The 24,471-nt window shown below is 45.0% G+C and overlaps 3 protein-coding genes across 13 annotated transcripts in view; 2 read left to right on the top strand and 1 right to left on the bottom strand.

The window, feature by feature from the left end:
• Positions 1-1,012, top strand: part of LOC140201636 (uncharacterized) — a 121,943-nt gene extending 120,931 nt beyond the window's left edge. For 9 of the 11 annotated variants that reach the window (XM_072266047.1, XM_072266046.1, XM_072266054.1 and 6 more), the window contains one exon: positions 174-1,012. In XM_072266047.1, coding sequence (XP_072122148.1) covers positions 174-496 — 323 coding nt within the window. In that variant the 3' untranslated portion in view covers positions 497-1,012. The remainder of the gene's footprint in view (positions 1-173) is intronic. The other 2 variants (XM_072266053.1, XM_072266063.1) reach the window with 2 other exon arrangements.
• Positions 1-24,471, top strand: part of LOC140201638 (uncharacterized) — a 395,760-nt gene that overhangs the window by 19,483 nt on the left and 351,806 nt on the right. The window lies entirely within an intron of this gene.
• On the bottom strand, positions 10,288-21,553 carry LOC140202297 (interferon-induced protein 44-like). Its single transcript, XM_072267195.1, has 7 exons — positions 21,375-21,553; positions 21,242-21,287; positions 20,927-21,128; positions 14,716-14,844; positions 11,884-12,046; positions 11,701-11,798; positions 10,288-10,744 (listed from the first exon to the last, which is right to left on the bottom strand). The coding sequence occupies exons 1-7, from the start codon at positions 21,382-21,384 to the stop codon at positions 10,583-10,585; spliced, it is 810 nt and encodes a 269-aa protein (XP_072123296.1). The 5' UTR covers positions 21,385-21,553; the 3' UTR covers positions 10,288-10,582.

The raw sequence follows: 24,471 nt of genomic DNA, 5'->3' as shown, positions 1-24,471 counted from the left end.
GTCCATGGTCTCCTCTACTGATATTGAGGCATGTGCAGGTTGGAGGAGTGACTCCTCATGTTCCACAGGGTTAGCCTTCACCCTGACATCGATCTGTGTCCTCCTGTGATCGCAAGACGATGTTGGTGGTGTGGAATATTGCAAGTCCAATTCATTTGTTTATTCGCCAACAGCAGGGGAGCTGCATGGCCTCGGTCGTAGTGATAACGAGACCTCGATCCGTGATGGTTGTCACTGCCCCGGGGCAGGTGTCAGAGTCAAGCGCATCACTGAAGTGCCGGAGATAGCCTGGCACGGCATCTATGCTGGAGTCAGTGCTCAGCAGAAGATGAGCCTGTATTGTGTTCGACTACAGACTGCTACAACACTCACGGACTCTGGAACTGTCGTGTATTTTTGGTGTGACTATATTTTACTGCTATCTTATATGTGCTGTATGTGCCTTGTGCTGTGTGTGACTGTTGCTAATGCATTTTGCACTTTGACCCTGGAGTAACACTTCTGTATTCATGAGTGTTCATATACCCAGTCTGAATGATCATTAAACTTCAACTTGAACCATCTCATTTATGTCACACTTCCCTGTTTTCCTTTTCCTGCCTTTACTTTTCCTCATTACTCTGGACCCCTCACCCCTTCTCAGTTGCTTCTGAGTTTACCGCTCCTTCCCCCTCCCACATTGCCTCGTCGCTTCTCTTCCTTCATCGCTACGGAGAAGACACACATCAAACAAAATGCTTGATAACTGTACAACCCAATGACTCTTACAGATATTCTGTCTCCACAGATTCTGCCTGACCCACTGAGTTCTTCCAGCTTTCTGCTTTTTTCTTTAATGGGAATGGTTGGGGAAACTTGGAGTTACTTTCATTATTGAGAAACTATCCAGCCCCTGGAAATGACTGTTTTTCGGCAACATTTCATGCGTTGAGCAAGGACTGACTGTTGATATATTGCATGGAAACTTACTTAACTTTAATATTCATTTGAACTGATGGTCAGAGACACACACACACACACACAAAATTTTGCGGATTCTGGGAATTGAGAGCCACACACACAAATTGCTGGAGGAATTGAGTGGGTCAAACAATGTCTTTGGAAATGATTTCTGTAATCTCAACGTTTCAGACCGAGACCTTCCTTCAAGACTGGAAAGAAATCTAAAGGCTGCTGGAATATAAATGTGGAGGGAGGGGAAGGAGGATAGCTGGAAGGTGAGAGGTGAAACCAGGTGGGTGGGAAAGGTAAAGGTCTGGAAAAGAAAGAAACTGATAGGAGGGGTACCAGGGGAGGTCATAGCAGGTGAGGAGAAGAGGTAAGAGGCTAGAGTGGGGACTAGAAAAAAAGGGAAGGGGAAGGAGAAATCGATGTTCATGCCATCAGGTTGGAGGTTGGACAGAATATGAAGAGTTGCTCCTCCACCCTGAGAGTGGTCATGTATCTTGTTAAACAACAGTGGAACAACACTGGGGTGCAAATCAGTGACCCCTGACCCAATGCATCTCCATTGGTTAGTGATGTTCTTGTGGCCTTTGAGTGAAGACCACTGGCTCATGGAGCTTCAGTCAGCTGAACACATTCAATGATTTGATCAGTGCTGGCTGATCTGGCTCAGGCAGCATTTGAACAGAAAGGAATTGGCACTGTGGCTCAGAAGAGAAGTGTAAAGGACTGCAGTGGTGATAGGAGATTCCATCAACAGAGGAATAGAGACTAGATTCTCTGGGCACGACAGGGACACCCAGATGGTATGTTGCCTCACTGGTGCCTGGGTCAGGATGTCTCGGATCAGATCCACGACATTCTAAAGGGGGAGGGTGAGCAGCCAGAACTCCTTGTACATATTGGCACACATGACATAGGTAGGAAAAGTGCAGAGATCCTTGAAGAGAGATTTAAGAGAGTGAGATACAAAGCTGAAAAGTAGGACCTCTGGGGTAGTAATCTCTGGATTGTTGCTGGTGCCACGCACAGAGAGGGTAAAAATAGGATGATTTGGCACGTGAATGAATAGCTAAGAAACTGGTGCAGAGGGCAGGGGTGCAGATTTCTGGATCATTAGGATCTCATCGAGGGAAGGTACGATTTGTACAAAAGGGACAAGTTACACCTGAACCCAAGGGCACCAATATCATTGCAGGGAAGTTTGAGAGAGCTCTTTCAGAGGTTTTAAACTAATTGGCAGGGGGATGGGTACCAGGGTGATAGGACTGAGGATGGGTCAGTTGGTTTACAAGCAGAAGCAGTGTGGAGTGAGACTGCTAACAAGGAGAGTCTGATGACAGGGCCAAATTGCAGTCAGCAAGATGAGTTGCAATGTAAAAGGGGGACAAAATAAACAAGTGATGAATACACAGTGAAGATGTTATATATGAATGTACGCAGTATACAGAATACGGTCAATTACTTTCATCAGTTTCAGATTGTCATATGTGACGTTGTGGGCATCAATGAATCATGGCTGAAAGAAGATTATAGCTGGAAGTGTAACATCCAAGGTTACACTTTGAATTGAAAGGACAGGTGGATTATAAGGTTGTTCTGTTTGTAAAAAATGAAATCAAATCATAAAAAAAGAGGTGACATAGGTTCAGAATGTGTAGAATCGTTGTTGGTAGGGTGAAGAAACAGCAAAGGTGAAAAGACCCTGATGAGAGTTGTATACATAACTCTGAACAGTAGTAATGATGTGGTCTACAAGTTACAATGGGAGGTAGAAAATGTGTGTCAAAAGAGCAACGTTATGATAGTCATGGGGGATTTCAGTATGCAGATAGACTGGGAAAATCAGGTTGGTGCTGGATTCCAAGAGGGGAATTTTGCAGAATGTCTATGAGTTGGCTTTTTAGAGCAGCTCATGGTTGACTCCACAAGAAGATCAGCTATTCTGGATTGGGTGTTATGCAATGAACTGGAATTGATTCGAGAGCTTAAGGTATAGGAACCCTGATGAAACAGTGGTCATATTATGATATTATTCATCCTGCAAGTTGAGAAGCAGAAGCTAAAGTCAAATCTATCAGTGTTACACTGGAGTAAAGAGAATTACAGTGGTATGAGAGAGGAGCTGGCCAAAATTGATTGGAAAAGATCACTGGCAGGGATGATGGCAAAGCAACAATGGCTGGGATTTCTGAAAGCAATTTGGAAGGCACAGATTATATACCTCCCAAACAGGAAGATGTATTCTAAAGGCAAGATGGCACAACTGTGGCTGACAAGTCAAAGCCAACATAAAAGCCAATGAGAGGGCATATAATAGAGCAAAACTGAATGGGAAGTTAGAAGATTGGAAAGCTTTTAAAAACCAACAGAAGGAAACTAAATTAGTCATGAAAAAGGAAAAGATAAAATATTAACCAACATTATTAAAGGAGATACCAAAAGTTCCTTTAGATATATGAAGTGAAAAAGAGAGGCCAGAACAGATATCAGATTGCTACAAAATGCTGCTGTAGTAGTAGTAATGGGAGATCCGAAAACGTTTATTTTATCAGTCTTCACTGCTGAAGACACTGACAGTATGCCAAAAGTTTGAGAGTGCCATGGGACAGGAGTGTGTGAAGCTACCAGAAGGGAGAAAAGTCTTGAGAAACTGACAGGTCTAAGAATAGATGAATCACAAGGACCAAATGGATCTATTCCACTGTTCTAAAAGAGGTGGCTGAAGAGATTGTGGAGGCATTAGTATTGATCTTTCAAGAATCAATAGATTCTGACATGGTCCTGGAGGACTGGAAATTTGCAAATGTCACTCCACTATTCAAGAAGGGAGGGAGGCAGAAGAAAAGAAATTATGTGCAATTTAATCTGACCTCAGTGGTTTGGATTTGATTGTTAAGGATGTGGTTTTGGTATACTTGGGGGTGCATGATAAAATAGGCCATAGTCAGCACAGTTTCCTTCAGGGAAAATCTTGCCTGGAAAATCTGTTGGAATTCTTTAAAGAATCACAAGCAGGATAGACAAAGGAGATTCAGTGGATGTTGTGTACTTCAATTTTGAGAAGGTGTTTGACGTGGTGCCACACATGAGTCTGCTTAACAAGAGCCCATGGTATTACAGGCAAGATACTAGCATGGATAGAGCATTGGCTGATTAGAAAGAGGCAAAGAATGGGAATACAGGGAGCTTTTTCTGGCTGGTTGCCGGTGTTTCGTGGTATTCCACCGGGATCTGTGTTGGGACAACTTTTTATGATAGATATCAATGATTGGATGATGGAATTGATAGATTTGTGCCAGGTTTGTGGCCAGTATAAAGATAGTTTTGAGGAAACAGAGAGGCTATAAAAGGACTTAGATTCAGAAAATGGACAAAGAATTGGCAGGCGGAATGCAGTGTTGGGAGTGTATGGTCACACACTTTGGTAGAAGAAATGAATGTGAAGACTATTTTCGAAATGGAGAGAAAATTCAAATATCTGAAGTGCAAAGGGATTTGGGAGTAGTTGTGCAGGATTCCCTAAAGGTTAATTTGCAAAATGAGTCTGTGGTGAGGAAGGTAGTGCAATGTTAGCATTCATTTTGAGAGGACTGGTATATAAAAGCAAGGATATAATGTTGATGTTTCATAAGGCAATGATGTAGGCTCACTTGGAGATTGAGTGCAGATTTGGGCCCTTGTCTAAGAAAGGATGTGCTGACATTGGAAATGGTTCAAAGGAGGTTCATGAAAATGATTCCGAGATTGAAAGGTTTGTCATATGAGGAGCCTTTGATGTCTTCTGGCCTTTCAACATTTAATAGACTGGTTGTGGAGAGGAAGTTTCCCATGTTGGGGAAGGCAAAGACTAGAAGATGCAGCCTGAGAATACATAGAGAGATATCCATTTATAATGAAGAGCAGGAGGAATTCCTTTAGCCAGAGGGTGGTGAGTCTGTTGTATTCATTGCACAGGTATCTGTGGTGGCCAAGTCATTGAGCATATTTAAGGCAGAGCTGTTGATAGATTCTTGATTGGACAGGACATGAAGGAATACGGGGAGAAGGAAGGAGATTAGAGCTGAGAGGAAAATGGAACAGACATGATGAAATGAATAGAGCAGACCTGATGGGCCAAATGGCATAATTCTGATCCTCTATTTTATGGTTGAATCCCTGAGTCAGGAATAATTCCACATTGTAGCATCTTTAACTTCTCTGCCTTCATTTCTTCTCTACAGTCAACATTGTGAAGTTTTCTTGCTGAAGTAATTTCCAAGTTTGCCGGCATTCTGAACTGTCCTCTTTTTGGCTAAATAGGCTTCAGGAAATTTACTGAATATTTCTATGTAATCAATAAATCCTCAGCTTCCAATCCCCTACATGTTGCACCTCAGCAGATGGAGGGTTGAAGGGTTTGAGCTATTGAGCCAGGCTAAGGCAGAGAGTGTGGTCTGAAGCTGGATCATTTTTACAGCTGCTGCTCTGAACCAATTGAATCCTTCTTGAAAACTTCTAACAGTCTCACTGGATGATCTCCCAAGCAACACCAATCTTATGTTCTCTTTCCCCAAAAAGGCCACTCCCCCGCCTCCTCTCTTACCTGTACCTCAATCACACCTGTAGCATCTGTACCTGGAGCATTGAGCTGCCCACCCTACCCTTTCCTCAGCTATGTTTCTGTTGTTGGTTGTGATATCCCAGTTCTCAGTGCCAGTCCATATCCTGAGTCCATCCGACAGTTTTGGACAGTTGAGGAACAGTGGAATACTTTCAAAGAGATTTTTCACAGTGCTGAACAAAAATATATTCCAGTCAAAAGTAAGGACAGTAAGTGTGGGGAGAGCCAGCATTGGATTACGAAGGAAATAAAAGATAGTATCAAATTAAAAGTTCATGTGTACAAAGTCGTGAAGAGTGGTGGGAGACTGGAAGATTGGGAAAATCTTAAAAAACAACAGAGAACAAATAAACAAGAAATAAGGAAAGGGAAGATAGAGTATGAAAGTAAATTAGTACAACATATAAAAACAGCCAAAGTTTTTATAAATATAGAAGCGGAAGAGGGTGGCTAAAGTCAAAGTAGGTCCCTTGGAAGACAAGAAGGGGAAATTGATAAGGAAATGGCTGAGGCACTGAATGACTATTTTGTCTCGGTCTTCATGGTGGAGGACACATCTAATATGCCAAAGAAGGATGTTATGGACAAAATGGGAGGTGAGGACCTCAATAAAATCACTGTCACTAAAGAGATAGTGATGAGCAAACTAGAGGGCCTGAAGGTAGATAAGTCCTTTTGCCCTAATGGGATGCATCCCAGGGTGCTGAAGGAATTGGTGGAGGTTATTGTAGAGGCGTTGGTAATCATTTATCAAAACCCTCTAGACACAAGCACTCCCAAGTACCTCTGTACAACAGCATGCTGCAATCTTTCACCATTTAAATAATAATCTGTTCTTCTACTATTTCTTCTAAAGTTCCATTTACCAACATTGTATTCCATCTGCCAGACCTTGGCTCACTCTATTAACCTATCTGTATCCCTCTGCAGACTCTCCTCATCTTCTGTACAATTTGCTATTCCAAATCATCAATATAAATGGTAAACAGCTGCTGGCCCAGCACTGACCCCTGTAGCACCCCACTCACCACTGACTGCCAACCGGATAAACACCTATTTATACCAACTCTCTGCTTTCTATTGGTTAAACAATTCACTATCCATACCAATACATCTTCCAGTGGATTGGAAGACAGCAAATGTCACGCTACTTATTAAAAAAGGATGTAGGCAAAAGATAGGCAACTATTGGCCAGTTAGCTTAATGTCTGTAGTTGGGAAAATGCTTGAAGCTGTCATTAAGGAAGAAATAGTGGAACATTTAGGAAGGAGCGGTTCCATTAGACAGATGCAGGCAAGGATTCAGAAAGGGCAGGTCCTGTTTGACAAACTTACTGGAGTTCTTTGAGGACATAATGAGTGCAGTGGATAGAGGGGTACAGGTGGATGTTGTATACTTGGATTTCCAGAAGGCATTCGATAAGGTGCCGCACAAGAAACTTATAAATAAGATACGGATGCATGGAGTCGGAGGAAGTGTATTGGTATGGATAGTGAATTGTTTAACCAATAGAAAGCAGAGAGTTGGTATAAATAGGTGTTTATCCGGTTGGCAGTCAGTGGTGAGTGGGGTGCTACAGGGGTCAGTGCTGGGCCAGCAGCTGTTTACCATTTATATTGATGATTTGGAAGAGGAGACTGAGTGTAGCGTAGCAAAATTTGTTGTTGACACTAAACTGAGTGGAATAGCAAATTGTACAGAAGATGAGGAGAGTCTGCAGAGGGATACAGATAGGTTAATAGAGTGAGCCAAAGTCTGGCAGATGGAATACAATGTTGGTAAATGGAACTTTAGAAGAAATAGTAGAAGAACAGATTATTATTTAAATGGTGAAAGATTGCAGCATGCTGTTGTACAGAGGTACTTGGGAGTGCTTGTGCATGAATCGCAAAAAGTTGGCTTGCAGGTACAGCAGGCACAGCAGACTATTAAGAAGGCAAACAGGATGTTGGCCTTCATTGCTGGAGGGATTGAATCCAAGAGCAGGGAGGTCATGCTGCAACTATATAGGGTACTGGTGAGGCGGCAGCTGGAGTACTGTGTGCAGTTCCGGTCTCCATTCTTGAGGAAGGATATACTGGCTTTGGAGGCAGTGCAGAGGAAGTTCACCAGGTTGATTCCAGGGATAAAGGGGTTAACCTATGAGTAGAGATTGAATCGCTTGGGACTATGCTCTCTGGAGTTCAGAAGAATGAGAGAGCATCTTATACAAACATACAAAATTTTGAAAGGGATTGATAACACAAAAGTAGGAAAGTTATTTGCATTGGTAGGTGAGACTAGAACGTTGCCTCAAGATTCAGGGGAGAAGATTTAGGATGGAGATGAGGAGGAACAGTTTTTCTGAGAGAATGGTAAATCTGTGGAATTCTCTGCCCAGGGAAGCAGTTGAGGCTTCACCACTAAATACGTATATTTAAGAAACAGTTAGTTAGGATTTTACATAGTAAGGGAATTAAAGGTCATGGGAAAAAGGCAGGTAGATGGAGCTGAGTTTACGGACAGATCAGCCATGATCTTATTGAATGGTGGGGCAGGCTCGATGGGCCAGATGGCCTACTCCTGCTCCTATTTCTTATGTTCTTATGTTCTTATTGCACTGAAATAACCACAGCTTCAAGCTGTGGCCTCTCCCTCCCTTACTGTGTTACTGTCTATTCTGTTAGTGTTGCAAGGATGTAGCGGTGGTACGAACCCAAGTACGAACCCATGAACACAGGCGCAGATGCTGAGTCGGGAGGCGCTATGGTCGTAGCGTGCGTGGAATTGGTGTCCAGAGAGAGTCTTTAGCTGAAGTCTTGGTTTTAGTAGAGAATTCAGGAACAATGCTAGACTTAGAACTGATAGTCCTAAGAACCATGGAACGAGGCTACTCATACAAGAGTCGACCAATAGAGAGCCCTGGCTGGACAGGGCCTGTTGTACAGGATCCGTGTCCGCTAGGTTCACCATGGCAAGTTCGTTCTGTTGCAATGGGGCGTTGGGAACGGATCCAAATGCAAGACACAGACACTGAAGTACAAGGAACAGGACTTGACTAGAGTAGGGACGTGACAGGATTCAGACAAGGAGCAGGGACAAGAATGCAGATTTGGGCTAGAGAAAACTGGACCAGGACTAGAAACCATGGACTAGGAGACAAGGCTCGATTCCGAGCCTGAGACTGGAAAAGGATTCAGAACCTGGGTCTTACCTCAGGCTCGAACCCCAGAACCAGGCAAGGACATGACATGGCTTCAGGACAGGACGTGGCTGGGGTCTAGAGGCCTGAGCTCAGAGACAGGCTGGGGCCTTGGGTCTTGAACTTGGCTGCGGGATACTCGAGGCTTCGGTTCTTGGAGCTTGGCTGCGGGATCCTCGAGGCTTGGGTTCTCGGAGCTTGGCTGTGGGATTCTCGAGGCTTGGGCTCTTGGAGCTTCTCCTGGGCAGGACGTGGATCTCCTGTGCAGGACGCAGAATGCAGAACTCCTGCACAGGACGCAGAACTTCACCCCACGGAGGCAAGGACAGGGAGGGAGGGAGGGACCCAACCGCAGGGTAACGGCAAACGGCCTGCTTACCCGACAGAGGCAAGAGACAGAACCAACTGCAGGGTAACAGCAATCAGCCTGGCTTACCCAATGGAGGCAAGGAACAGGAAGGGACGGAACCAACCGCAGGATAAAGGCAATTACGGCCTGGCTTACCCAACGGAGGCAAGAACAGGAAAGGAGCTCAATCCAGGGTGGCTCTCAGTCTCAGGGCAGCCAGCAATCTTGGCTGGCTACAGAAACAGCCAAATCCATACCACAATAACTGCTCCGACGAGTGGCAACAAGGCTCCATGAAGCGGTGGTCCTCCAACCAGGCCTAGAGATCACGAATAGTTTCACTAGCCTTCCATCAGCAGGTTGCTCCAAGGGGAACTGACAAGACAAACCAGCAGCCGACACTTATATTCCAAGCCCAAAGATGGGAATCAGGTGCCTCTGATTAACTCAACCAAACAAAGGACAGCTGGAAGACCTGGAGTCTTGAGTCCACGGACCGCACCGTGATCCAGAATGTGGACTTCACGGACCGGACCATGACAGTTAGATCTGGGGCTGATGTCCAGTAGCTTCTTCAGAAATCAAGAATGAGGCCCAAATCTTATGTTTACCACAGTTTCGTTAGATGTTTATAGTGGTACAGGTCAGATAGGGTCAGTCAATCTCAGCAGGTAAGGCGGAGAAGGAACAAGAGAACAGCAGCAGTAACAGCCGTGACTGACAGTAACAGTGAATGGCTGTACCAGTGGCCAGCTGAAAAGCAGTGATTGGCAATAACTGTGACCATCTGTAACTGTAACTGTCTGCAACAGTCCCCTGCTGTAACAGTGACTGTCTGTAACTGTGACTGTGACCGGCTGTAACTGTGACTGGCTGTAACAGTCCTCTGCTGTAATAGTGACTGGCTGTAATTGTGACCATCCGTAACAGTGACTGGCTGTAACTGTCACCATCTCTAACTGTGACTGACTGTAACAGTCCCCTGCAGTAACAGTAACTCACTGTGACTGTGACCGGCTGTGACAGTGAATGGTTGTGACTGTGACTGGCTGTAACAGTCCCCTACTGTAAGAGTAACCATCTGTAACTGTGACAGGCTGTAACAGTCATTGACTGTAACATTGACTGGCTGTCCCAGTAACCGGTTGTACAAGTCACCTCTGAACCAGTAACTGTGACTGACTGTAACAAAGGTAGATGAAAACATGGTGTGCTTTTATTCTGCCAAGTGGGCTGAGCCAGTTTATTTGAGAAACCCTTTCAGCAGATACTAACTTATTCCCCCTTCAACTTTTCAAGGATAGAAACTACAGAAGAATGGAACTACTAATACAGCAAGTTACTAAAAGTCTACAGACAAACAGGTGATTGTACAAATATATAAACAAGCATAAAGAATGCTAAACCTATGGGGAAAACAATAAAAACATCAATCCCACAGCAGTGTCCGTGCTGCTGAAACTAGAATGAATTCAAAACGCTGGACAAGGTCAGCTGTGATAATTACACTGCTTTGAGAAATCGGTCAATATTTCTGACCATATTATCCAGAACATACAGGGCCAGGATGCATTTTATCATCTCGATCTGTTCACCTCTCCACTGATTCGAAACCACAAACATGGAACGCCTCTCCATCCCAGTGCGTTTTGCCAACTGGTCAAACTGAGGGAAAGGAAGGAGAGAGAGGGTATTAATGGAATTATAAACTCCACAAGCTTCAGATTCACGGGCAATGGTAGCAGTAACGGAGATGGAGAGAGCTGTTCCATTGGGATGGGCTTCAGCTGAACTGTGTTGTGACCAGTGTCCTGGGGAATCACGTGAATACTGTGTAGACCAGGCTTCAGACTAGACAGAAAGGGGAGGGTTCCGAGGCCAGAATGCTTAATAACTGAAGAGGAGGTGAGAGACTGGTGGCTCAGAGGAGTTGAGGGTGGGGGGGGGTGGATTTGACAAACAAAGTGTGACAGGAGGGGGCAGAAAATATCAGTAAAATGAGGCAGCACAAAGTAAAACCTGAGTAATAGAGTTTAACACGTGGCTAAGGAGATGGTGCAAGAGGGGAAGGGCTTCAGGTTATTGGATCATTGGGCTCTCTTCCAGGGAAGGTGGGACCTGTACAGACGGAATGGTTTGCACCTGAACTGGAGGGGAATGAATATCCTAGCAGGAAGGTCTTCTAGTGCTGCAAGGGCGGGGGGGAGGGGGGGTGTCGGTGGGGGTGGTGGTTAAACTAGAAATGCACAGGATGGGAACCAGAGCGCCTGAACAGAACGTGGAGTGGTTGTGGGGAAAGATGTTGCTGAGCCTACACACAAGGTCAGAAATCAAAAGTTTGACCATGGTGGGACTAATGTTCTGAGTTTTGTCTACTTCAATGCAGGGAATATTGTAGGAAAGGCAGATGAGCTTAGGGCATTCAAAGGATACAAAGTATATCAAAGTATTATCAATGTATGCATAAGTTATAGAACCTTGAGATTTGTCTGCTTACCGGGAGCCACAAAGCAAATATCTCCTGTGTTTACCTCTCTGCTGTCAGTGCAAACATGCTATTCACAGATTGGGTGCTATGTTTCCCACATCAATGTCAGTTCTCAGATTCTACATATTATTACCTTCTGCTGCAGTGGCTTGTATTCATAAATCCATGCATTGTGTATCTCTGGTATCCCTAATAATTCAAACTTGGTCCCAATCACAACCCTGTGAACATCTGGAAAAGAGAGATGATCCAGATATCAATATGAAGCTGCAATGCTGAGGTGACAAAGTTACACAGAACAAAAGAAAGCACTTACATTTCTGTGCCACGATTGTCTGTAGCTCCTGAAACTCTTCCATTTTATCGTCACTGACCAAGTCTATGGTGCTGATGTCAAATATGAGTGCGACTCCGTGAATTACATTTTTCGGAGTAGCAGGGTAGGTGGAAGCATCTGAGTCAGGATCGAAATTCTGTAACTAAGTGAGAAAATGAAGAACTGGTTACAGAGGAAGCAGCAGGAATACTGATGATCACAATCACACAGCACTGAGGTGAACAATGGAGGAGGGACCAGTCCCCTTAGACAAAGCCCAGTTGTCATGGTCACTCATCTACTGATCTACTAAGACGCAGATGGGCCCCAAAACCAGTGGAGTCCATCTGTCCCTGTCAGTCTCCGGCTGCTTTCCCCAGTTCGCTGTTACTTTTCAATTCCTTTCATTGTGGGTCCACTCTGTCCCCACGAGCTGCTTGAGAATTTGTTCTGAGCTCTTCAATACTCACACCCTTGCACTGTTTAATGAATCAACATTTTTAACTAAATGTCGGGACTTGATAACAAAGTTTTCAGATGATTCAGAAACTGTTTGGTCCTTCACACCTCAGGATGATACAAATGGTTGGTCAGTATGTAAACTGATGGCAAATTGAATCCTGAGGAGTGTGGGTTGTTCAGTCTCCATCAGTAATGTGGGGGAGACAATCGTGTGTATTGTGTCCAGGTTACTGGGTGATAGGAAGGTAAATGGTGAGTTCATCAGCTTTTGTTCATGTTTGTTTCCTGAGGCTATTCAGCCAGGCTAGCCTATGCTAGTTCTCTGTCAGTTCACCAATTACTCATCTCCCCATCCACTCTCTGCCATTCTGACAACCCACCGGAAACAACAGCAGCAGACTGACCCAATGACCTACATGCTATTGGGATGTGGGAGCCAGAAACCAGGATCATCAGGGGGAAACCCACATCATGACAGCAAGAGCCTGCAAACTATACATTGACAGCACCAGAGGCTGGGATGGAATCGGAATCACTGGATCTGCGAAGCAGCACTACTAACTGCTCCATCACTGTGTCACACAGTAGTACAGACGACTTGCTCCAATTCTATTGGGTCCTGGTGAGGCTTGTGCACAGTTCAGGATTCCTTACCCAAGGAAGGATTGCAGCAATGGCTGACCAGACTGATCCAGGGATGGTGGGTTTGACGAATGAAGAGAGATAAGAACAGGAACGGGAACAGACTGTAGGGGAATGTAATAGGTGACAGATGGTACATATTGTTCATCATATAAACTGTTTTACATGATTCATAAACTCCATCATTGAGTTGTTGAGTTCATTTTAAGAAACAGTGTCTGATACAATGACATGAGTATAAGGTGACTTGTTCTTCTGCAATGGAAGTAAAGGACTGCAAATCTTGTTAAACGCATAAGGTGACTCTCAATTGTTTTACTCACAAAATCCTACAAGGGCAAACACACCACAAACCACCCCCCTCCCCTGTCATCCCTCCACTAACCCCAGCCTTCTCCCCCAATTCAGTAAGCAGAACTGATCTAGTCTGGACCTCAACACCCTTCTTTTGTTGGCCCATGGCCATTGACTCCTGAGTGTCTGTTCTCACCTCAGTTTGGAAGTAAGACAAGATTTCATGGCCACACACAGAATTCCAACATCAAACCCCACACGGTGGAGTTGTTGGCTGATAATGGATGCCAGCAGAAGACAACTGGTGGGAGACAAGGAGGTGCTGCTCTAGGTGAGTTTGAGCAGAGGGTCTGACCAAGATAGAGGCTGATGAGCCTGTGACCTTCACTAGCAGTGGAGCGGATTCTGGGGTCATGTGTTGCTGGGATTGATCCATTTCCCCATCACTGCTCTGTCTCCTGACCTGTACCATGTGGAGGATGTCAGAACAACACTCAGTCCCCCCTCACTTGGAAAAGAGCTCTAAGTGTCCCAGCAATGTGTCGAGGTGGAGACAGCTGGCAGTGAGACACCAAGGAGAGTGGTGTGTAACCCCCTGATGAATCTCTGTCAATATCTCCTCGTGGGTAACTCCAGAACTAATGTCTGTCACTGTGTACCACTGTGTTACTCCAGGAATAATATCTGTCACTGTGACCCTGTGTGTTACTCCAGTACAAACATCTTTCATTGTATCCCCATGTGTAACTCCAGGACTAATCTCTGTCCTGTGTCCCTGTGTGTTACTCCAGGACTAATCTCTGTCAATGTGTCCCTGTGTATTACTCCAGGACGAATCTCTGTCACCGTGTCCCCATGTGTTACTCCAGGACTAATATCTGTCACTGTGTCCCTGCATGTTGCAGCAGGATTAATCTCTTTCACTGTGTCCCAGCGTGTCACTCCAGGACTCATCTCTGTCACTGTGTCCCGGTGTGTTGCTCCAGGACTAATCTCTGTCCCTGTATCCCAGTGTGTTACTCTGGGACTAATCTCTGTAACTGTGTTCTCATGTGTTACTCCAGGACTAATCCCTGTCATTGTGTTCCTGTGCGTTACTCCAGGACTAATCTCTGCCACTGCATCCCTGTGTGTTACTCCAGGACTAATCTCTGCCACTGCATCCCTGTGTGTTACTCTGGGACTAATCTCTGTCACTATGTTCTCGAGTGTTACTCTTTGTTTGGTATTTCTGTGTAACTTCTTTTACAGAGTGCCACCTCCCTCGGCCTAGGCTATAGTTTAATTCCAATCGGAACATGGGCCTAGTCTTCAGAACCATGGCTGTTTTGTCTGAAACTTTGCTTGGGACCATTTCTCCCTTCTCTCTCTGAGGTTGTTCAGTGTTTAATGGCTTGTGGAAATCAGGAGTATGAAGTAAAGGAGGAAACTCACGTTTGTTCCTTTGGGAACTCTCCCTTCCAGGATCATCTGTAACACTTTCTTTGTCTGACCACGGTTCTTCATAGCATTCCATCCAGCCGAATCCCAAAAGTTTAAACTCCCTGCTCTGTAGGACCTGAGCTGTAAATTTTTAAAAAGATGTACATTTGTATGGCACCTTTCATGGAGAGTAAAGTTCCGGGTAATGTAGAACACAGGGTAGATGGTATTTACGCAACAAGATCCCATAAACAGTGGAATGGTGATCAACTGAAGATCTGCTTTGTGTTGTTAACTGCTGGCTAAGATTATGTATCGGGACATGGGAGAACACCCTGCTTTTCCCTCAGTGATGGGACAATCCAATCTGCGGGAGAACTCCTACCTCTTCCCTCATTGACAGGACATCCCAGACTGTGGGACATCTCCCTGATCTTCTCTCGGTCACGTGATATCTCATGACACAAGAAAACTCCTCTTCCCTTGCTGCCCTGGGTCTGTTTACGTTCCCCTGAGAGGGCAGGTGAATCCCTGGTATACAGACCCAGAGACACTCTGACTGCAGCAATGTTATCCTGAATCTCTGGATTCCCCTTTCAAACTAAAACGTTCTAGTTCACCAAGAAAACCAAATTAACAAGGACAGTCTTGGGGTGAAAGAGCAAAAATGTGGAGAATACTCAGCATATCAGGCAGCATCCATGGAAAAAGGAACAGGGACTGTTCTCAAAGAAGGGATTTGTGGTTAAGTTCTTTTGGGAAAAGGTCATTCTGGATTAGGTGTTGTGAAATAAACTGTATTTGATTTGGGAGTTTAAGGTAAAGAAACCTTTGGAGGCAAGTTTCATAATATGATTGAAGTCACCTTGAGGGTTGGTGGGGGGGGGAACAAGGAAATGATGTATCGATATTATAGTGGAATAAAGGGAATTATAGAGGGATGAGAGGGGATCCGGCCAAAGTTGATTGGAAGGAGACACCGGCAGGGACGATAGCAGAACAGCAATGGATGGAGTTTCTGGGAGCAATTCAAAAGGTGCATAATAGATTCATCCCAAAGTAGAAGGAATAATCTAAAGATGGGGTGAGGGGTGGTGGGGGTGTAAGGAGGTAACCATGACTGACAAGGAAAGTCAAAAGCAAAAAATCAAAAGAGAGAGTATATAATGTAACAAAAACTAGTGGGAAGTTAGACTGGGAATATTTCAAAATCAGTAGAAGGCAACTGAAAAAAGCCACAAGAAGAGAAAAGATGAAATTTGAGGATAAGCTATCCAACACTATAAAATTATAATAACAGATTTTTTCAGATATATAGAGTCAAAGAGAGGTAAGAGTGGATATCAGACTGCTGGAAAATAATGCAGGAGATAATGGGGGACACAGAAATGGCTGATGAACTGTATTTGTCCCTAAATGTATTGGTCCGGTCCGTAAATGTCCGCATTCTGGTTCACGCTCTGGTCTGTGGACTCAGGACTCCGGTTCTTCCTGCTGTCCCTTGTTTTGGTTGAGTTAATCATAGGCATTTGATTCCCATCTTGGGGCTTGGAATATAAGTAGCCTTGGGGACGACTGGTGGCTGCTGGTTTGTCTTGTCAAGGTTTCCTGGGAGCAACCTGCCGGTGGAAGGCTGCAGCGGCCACTTGCCATCTTTAGGCTGTGTTGGAGAACCATCGCTTCATGAAGCCTTGCTGTTGGTAGTCGGAGCTGTCTTTTCGGTATGGATTCGGCTGTTTCCCGGGCCAGCTGAGTGGCTGCTGGCCACTTCGAGCTAGGTGGGGATCCGGCTGTTTCCATAGCCAGCTGAGGTTGCTGGCCGAACTGTGACTTGGAGCAACCCCGATGCAGAGATGGAACTGTATGTCATTCTTCGGTGTTTGTCTCTTCTTGTCCTTGCCTCTGTGGGGTAAGTCAGGCCGTTCTGCCATTGCCTTGTGGGGGATCTGTCTTGTCCTCACCACCAAGGGGTAACTCAAGCGGTTCTGCCATTGCCCTGCGGGGGTCCTGTCTTGTCTTGTTTTGTGTTTGCCTCCGTTGGGAAAGTCCGGCCGTTCTGCCTTTAACCAATGGATGGACCTGTCACACATTGGTGTGGAGATAAAGTTGAGTCCCGGCTTGTCTAAGGATAGGTCCAGGCTCTATGACTATGTACTATCCAGTCTCATGTTAGTAATGTGTTAAAGATGAGTCCCGGCTTCTCAAAGGATAAGTCCCGGCTCTCTGTTGATGTACAGTTCCCAGTCTGTCTCCGAGCTCCAGCCTCCAAGTTATCAGCCTCCACATTCCAAGACCAAGACCCCAGCCTGTCTCAAGACCAAGACCCCAGCCTGACTCCAAGCTCAGGACCAAGACCCCAGCCTGTCTCCAAGCTCAAGACCAAGACCCCAGCCTGTCTCCAAGCTCAAGACCAAGACCCCAGCCTGTTCTCCAAGCTCAAGAACAAGACTCCAGCCTGTCTCCAAGCTCAAGACCAAGACCCCAGTCTGTCTCCAAGCGAAAGACCAAGTCCCCAGCCTGTTCTCCAAGCTCAAGACCAAGATCCCAGCCTGTCTCCAAGCTCAAGACCAAGACCCCAGCCTGTCTCCAAGCTCAAGTCCAGGACCCCAGCCTGTCTCCAAGCTCAAGACCAAGACCCCAGTCTGTCTCCAAGCTCAAGACCAAGACCCCAGTCTGTCTCCAAGCGCAAGACCAAGACCCCAGCCTGTTCTCCAAGCGCAAGACCAAGACCCCAGCCTGTTCTCCAAGCTCAAGACCAAGATCCCAGTCTGTCTCCAAGCTCAAGACCAAGACCCCAGTCTGTCTCCAAGCTCAAGTCCAGGACCCCAGCCTGTCTCCAAGCTCAAGACCAAGACCCCAGTCTGTCTCCAAGCTCAAGACCAAGACCCCAGTCTGTCTCCAAGCGCAAGACCAAGACCCCAGCCTGTTCTCTAAGCGCAAGACCAAAACCCCAGCCTGTTCTCCAAGCTCAAGACCAAAATCCCAGTCTGTCTCCAAGCTCAAGACCAAGACCCCAGTCTGTCTCCAAGCGCAAGACCAAGACCCCAGCCTGTCTCCAAGCTCAAGTCCAGGACCACAGCCTGTCTCCAAGCTCAAGACCAGGACCCCAGCCTGTCTCCAAGCTCAAGACCAAGACCCCAGCCTGTATTCCAAGCTCAAGACCAAGACACCAGCCTGTCTCCAAGCTCAAGACCAAGACCCCAATCTGTCTCCAAGCGCAAGACCAAGACCCCAGCCTGTTCTCCAAGCTCAAGACCAAGACCCCAGCCTGTCTCCAAGCTCAAGACCAAGACCTCAGCCTGTCTCCAAGCTCAAGACCAAGACCCCAGGCTTTTTCCAAGCTCAAGACCAAGACCCCAGCCTGTCTCCAAGCTCAAGACCAAGACCCCAGCCTGACTCCAAGCTCAAGACCAAGAACCCAGCCTCAAGCCTCAAGCCTCTGGACCCCAGTCATTTCCTGTCCTGTAGTCATATCATGTCCTTGCCTGGTTCTGGGGCCCGAGCCCGAGGGAAGACCCAGGTTCTGGGTCCTTGTCCAGTCTCTGGCTCAGAGCCCAAGCCCAGGCTCCTAGTGCCTAGTTCTTTGTCTGGGTTCCCTGTCTTGTCCATGTCCTAGCCCAAGTCTGCATTCTTGTCCCTGCTCCTTGTCTGTAACCTGTCACGTTCCTACTCTAGTCAAGTCATGTTCCCCGTACTTCATTGTCTGTGTCTTGCATTTGGGTCCACTACCAGCGCCACCCATTGTGACAAGATTTGTATTTTACATCAGCCTTCTCTGTGGAAGACACCAGCTGTATGCCAGAGAGTCAGGGACCAAGTGTGAGTGTAGCAGCTGTTGGTAAGGAGAAGGTGATGGGAAGTGGAAAAGTTTGAATGTGGGTAAGTTGCTGAAACCTGAATAACTGCAGCCCAGGCTCTGGAAAGTGTTCCTGAAGAGATTGTGGAGGCATCAGTAGTTGTCTTTGAAGAAACACTAGTTCTAGATTGGTTCTGAAGGACTGAAAATTGCGTATGCCACTTTATACAACCATTCTCCCAATCTGTCTCAGTTCTTCTGCAGATTCTATGCTTCCTCAAAACTAACCACCCTCCACCTATTTTTCTATCAGCCACAAAACTGGCCACAAAGCCATCAATTCCATCTTCCAAATCTTTTGCATATAACGTGAATAAAAACAGTCCCAATATCGATCTCTGTGAATACCACTAGTCACCAGCAGACAGCCAGGAAAAGCCCCATCTATTCCTACATTTTGCATCCTGTCAGTCATCCAAAATTCTATCCATGCCAGTAACTTTATTGTAATACCATGGGCTATTAACTACTTCAGCAGTTTCATCTGTGGCTCCTTGTCAAAGCCCTTCTGAAAATCCAAGTAAACAACATCCACTGTCTCTGCTTTGTCTCTCTGGAATGCTATTTCCTCAAAGAATTCCAACAGATTTTACAGGTAAAATTTCCCCTTGAAGAAAACGTACTGATTTTGGCCTATTTTGTCATGTGACTCCAAGTGTATTGAAACCTTATGCTAATCAATGGAGTCTAGCATTTTCCCAACCATTGACATCGGGCTAATTGGCCTATAATTTCTTTTTTGTCCCTCCCTTCTTAATTCCGCAGCTAATTGATATCACGCACTTGGATTTGAATTCACATTTCCCATAGGGTGACCATTTCCCAATTTCCAAAAAGGAGGACATTGCATATGTGGTCATGGATTACCATATATATACAGTGCGTTTCAAAACAAAAATTATAAAATTTAAACCATATTGCAAAAACAATAAATGCAAACAGATGACCACTTTAGTTATTTTATTAAATAAAAATTCTAACATGATACTTTTTTGCCTATATAAATCCAGCAAAAACCTAGCTATTTCATCATTAATCCGTGATTTTCTGCCAGAGCCCTTATTCCTATTCAATTATTCATCATTCTGCATATTACATACATGCATTCATACAGTTTAAATAAAGAATTGAAAGAATTGAATATTCATTTTTACTCCTGCTGAAGCAGATATGCTAACCAAATTAATTTACTTCATTTCTTCAGTTGCTTGAGCTGGGGAGAAAAATGATAATAATGATGGTGTTCCAAGCAGTACGAGTGTTAACTTTATATTTATCTGTGGTACCGTGTCGTTCAACTGCACTTTTTCCCTTACTGCCAATCTTCACGTCACAACGGTATAGTGTACAAAAAACATGAAAATTATATTTTCTGCTTTTAGCAATAAATCCAAATTCTTTGGCCCATTCATGGTTGAATATAGTTTTTTCTTTTCAGCAATTCTTTAGGGTCTTGAAACAAGAACAAAAAGTCAACCACTCTCCACTGCAGTCTTGGGTTAACGGTTGTTATAGCTTTCAGTTTCCACTGTTTTAAGTATATCCGAGGTAATTTATATAAGTTTTTTAGTCAGACGCAAAAAGGAGGACAAGTTAGTGCAAACATGAGAAAATCTGCAGATGCTGGAAATTCAAGCAACACACACAAAATGCTGGCCAGACAGCATCTATAGGAAGAAGTACAGTCAACATTTTGGGCCGAGACCCTTCGTCAGGACTAGCTGAAAGAAGAGATAGTAAGAGATTTGAAAGTGGGAGGGGGATGAGGAGATCCGAAATGATAGAAGAAGACAGCAGGAGTTGGGATGAAGCTAAGAGCTGGAAAGTTGATTGGCAAAAGGGATACAGAACAGCAGAAGGGGGCGGATCATGGGACGGGAGGCCTAGGGAGAAAGAAAGGGGGAGGGGAGCCCAGAGGAAGATGAAGGGCAGGCAAGGAGAAATTGTGAGAAGGACAGAGAGAGAACAAAGAGAGGAAAAACGGAGGGGGGTGGGGGAGAAGAGAGAATAAATAAATAAATAGATAGATAGATAAATAAATAAATAAATAAGGGCTGGGGTAAGAAGGGGAGGAGGGCTTTAATGGAAGTTAGAGAAATCAATGTTCATGCGATCGGGTTGCAGGCAAATTAACATCCGGCTCCAGATGGCGCCAGACGGAGGCCTAAAGCCGGAGTTCTGGCCTCCCTACTTTCCCAGCCTCGGGACCTCCCGACGTGCTTACCAGCAAATAGATTGGAGTGAGGTGACCTCTCACTACCTCTGATGTGGACATCAGGGAGACACATAAAGGACGGTGAATTCACAGTTAATAGAGCAACATATACCGCTTGTGCGTTTATATTAAGTTGACAGCAGTGTGTGTACCTCTGGAGTGAGAGACCCGGGATTGTCTCCTGTCGGGACACAGGTTATAGTCGTTCCTTGTGGATCCAGAGCCGAGAGAAATGTGTTGATGGTCGATGATTTCCCAACCCCAACCATGCCGAAGAGCAGGATATTTATACAGTCTCCACAGCCCTCAGGGGGGTTGTAGTTTAACAAGAGGTTCTTCAAATTGTCCAGATTCCTGCCAAAGACCAGGGAGACAGAGCATCAGCTGTCTGGCTGAAACGGGTTAACGAAATCATCATATTTACCTCTGTCCGATTGGGATGACACACCCTGATTATGCGAACCTACCGCTTGTCCATGGCTGGGAAGTGAAAACAGCGGTCCTTTGAAAAATCTGAAATACAATGTGAAAGTATTAATATCTTTGTTTTTATCTCGCGGGGGGGGGGGTTTCAGTAACGGATTGAAGATATAAACTCACGGCTTCCCATGTTTGGCGTTGTATAAACCCAGTGATCTGCGCCGGAGTGTTGACTGTGCTTCTGCCTGCGGGAATCCAAATCTTTTTCTTGATGTACTTTCACTTTCCCTTGCTACCGGTTGATGAGCAAATTTGGTCAGGATGATCAAAGTGAGGCAGGAACCAAGAAGAACTTTTACAGTGACATTACATCCATTCCGATTTTACTGTTCGTCGGATTCAGCGACACCACGCAGGGCGTACACGTTAACTAACATATAAAAGCCCGTTCTGTTTATAATACTATCACCCACGAAAAGGAAATCATGACGGGAGTTTCCACCAGGAAAACTCTGTTGCATTATTCTATAAGACCATGAGTCCATAAGATATAGGAGCAGAAGTAGGCCATTCGGCCCATCGAGTCTGCTCTGCTGGACAGATCCAATTCTTCCAGTCATCCCCACTCCCCTGCCTTCACCCCATACCCTTTGATGCCCTGGCTATCAAGAACCCATCTATCTCTGCCATGAGTACACCTAATGACTAGCCTCCACAGCCACTTGTGGCAGCAAAGTCCACAAATTTACCAACCTCTGACTAAAGTAATTTCTACGCATTTAGTTCTAAAAGGCCGTCCTTCAAACCTGAAGCCGTGCCCTCTTATCCTATAATCCCCTACCATGGGAAATAACTTTGCCATTTCTAATCTGTTCAGGCCTTTTAACATTCGGAATGTTTCTATGAGATCCCCCTCATTCTCCCGAACTCCAGGGAATACAGCCCAAGAGCTGCCAGACGTTCCTCATTTGGTAACCCTTTCATTCCTGGGTCCGACTCACACTGCAGGTCACGTTTAAGGTATCTTGCACAAGGACTCCTAAGTCCCTTTGCACCTCTGCATTTCGAATTCTCTCCCCATCTAAGTAATTGTCTGCCCGTTTACTTCTTCCACTTTCCAACAATGTATTTCACTTCTCACTTATTTGCCCATTTCCCTAAACAATCTAAGTCTCTGTGCAGGCTCTGTTTCCTCAACACTGCCCGCTCCTCTACCCATCTTTGTATCATCGACAAATTTAGCCACAAATCCATTAATACTGTAGTGCAAATCATCCACATACTTTGTAAAAAGCAGCCGTTTCAACACTGACGCCCGTGGAACTCCTCTGGTAACCGGCAGCCAACCAGAATATGATCCTTTTATTCCCACTCTCTGTTTTCTGCCGAGCAGGCAATGCCCCACCCATGCTAGTAACTTCCCTGTAATTGCACCGACTCTTATCTTGCTAAGCAGCCTCATGTGCGCCACCTTGTCAAAGGCCTTCTGAAAATCCAAGTACGCCACATCCACTACATCTCCTTTGTCTACCTTGCTTGTAATTTCCTCAAAGAATTGCAGTAGGTTTGTCAGGCAGGATTTTCCTTTCAGGAAACCATGCTGGCTTTGACCTATCTTGTCATGTGCCTCCAGGTATTCCATAATCTCATCCCTAACAATCGATTCCAACAATTTCCCAAACACTGATGTCAGCCTAAAAGGTCTATAGTTTCTGTCTATAGGCTGAGTAACATTTGCAATTTTCCAGTCATCCGGTACAATGTCAGAATCTATCAATTCTTAAAAGATCATCGTTAATGTCTCCGCAATCTCGCCATCTACTTCCTTCAGAAGCCTAGGATGCATTCCATCAGGTCCAGGAGATTTATTCGCCCTCAGAACATTAAGCTTCCTGAGCACCTTCTCAGTCATAATTTTCACTGCACAAACTTCACTTCCCTGACACTCTTGAATGTCTGGTATACTGCAGACGTCTTCCACCGTAAAGACGGATGCAAAATAGGCATTCAATTCCTCTGCCATCTCTACAACTCTCATTATACTATCTTCAGCGCCATTTTCTATTCGTCCTTTATCTACCCTCAACTCTCTTTTACCCTTTATGTACTTAAAAAATCTTTTAGTGTCTTCTTTGACATTAGTTGCCAATTTCTTCTCATAATTCATCTTTTCCCTCTGAATGACCTTCTTAGTTTCCTTCTGCAAGTTTTTGAAAGCTCCCCAATCCTCTATCTTCCCACTAGCTCTGGCTTCCTTATATGCCCTCACTTTTGCTTTTAATTTGGCTCTGACTTCACTTGTCAGCGACAGAAGTGCCCTTCCCTTTGAAAATTACTTCTTATTTGGAATATATCTGTCTTGCACTTCCCTAATTTTTCACAGAAACTCCAGCTATTGCTGCTCTGCTGTCCTTCCTGCAAATATCCCTTTCCAGTCAACTTCGGCCAGTTCCCCTCTCATGCCTTTGTCATTTCCTTTATTCCACTGAAATACCGACACATTGGATTTTATTCTTTCCCTCTCAAATTTCAGTGTGAATTCGATCATATTGTGATCACTGTTCCCTAAGGGTTCATTAACCTAAAGCTCTCTTATCACCTCCGGATCATTGCACAACACACAAACCAGCACAGAGAATCCCCTAGTGGGCTCGAAACAAGCTGTTCTAAAAACCCATCCCTTAGACACTCTACAAATTCTCTCTCTTGAGGTCCAGTACTGGTAAATCCACTTTCATGTTATAATCCACATCAATTACCATGACATTGCCTTTCTGACATGCCTTTTCTATCTCCTGCTGTAACTTGAAATCCACATCCGGGCTGCTGTTTGGAGGCCTGTATGCAACTGCCATTAGGGACCTTCTACCATGCCATTTCTTAACTCAACCCATAGGGTCTCTAAACCTTCCAATCCTATGTCATCTCTTTCCAATGATTTAATATTATTTCTTATACACAGAGCCACACCAACCCCTCGGCCTACTAACCTATCTTTCCAATATACTGTATATCCTTGGACATTCAGCTCTCAGTGGCAGCCATCCTTTAGCCAAGTTTCACAGATGGCCAGAACGTCATATTTGTCAATCTAAACTTCTAGATCGTACATTTTATTCCTTATGCAGCGTGCATTCAAATACAACGCTCTCAGTCCAGTATTTGTTGTCTCTGTTTTAACTGCACCACGCATCTATTGCCCTATGTAAGGGGTTTCTTCTTTTATGTTACTGCTAAGGTTAATAAAATGGCTTCTTTGTTATGTTAACTGCTAAGA

This window comes from Mobula birostris, chromosome 8 (genome assembly GCF_030028105.1).
Source record: "Mobula birostris isolate sMobBir1 chromosome 8, sMobBir1.hap1, whole genome shotgun sequence".
NCBI lineage: Eukaryota > Metazoa > Chordata > Chondrichthyes > Myliobatiformes > Myliobatidae > Mobula > Mobula birostris.
Note: the sequence above shows the minus strand (reverse complement) of the source record. Positions and strands in the feature narration are given on the sequence as shown.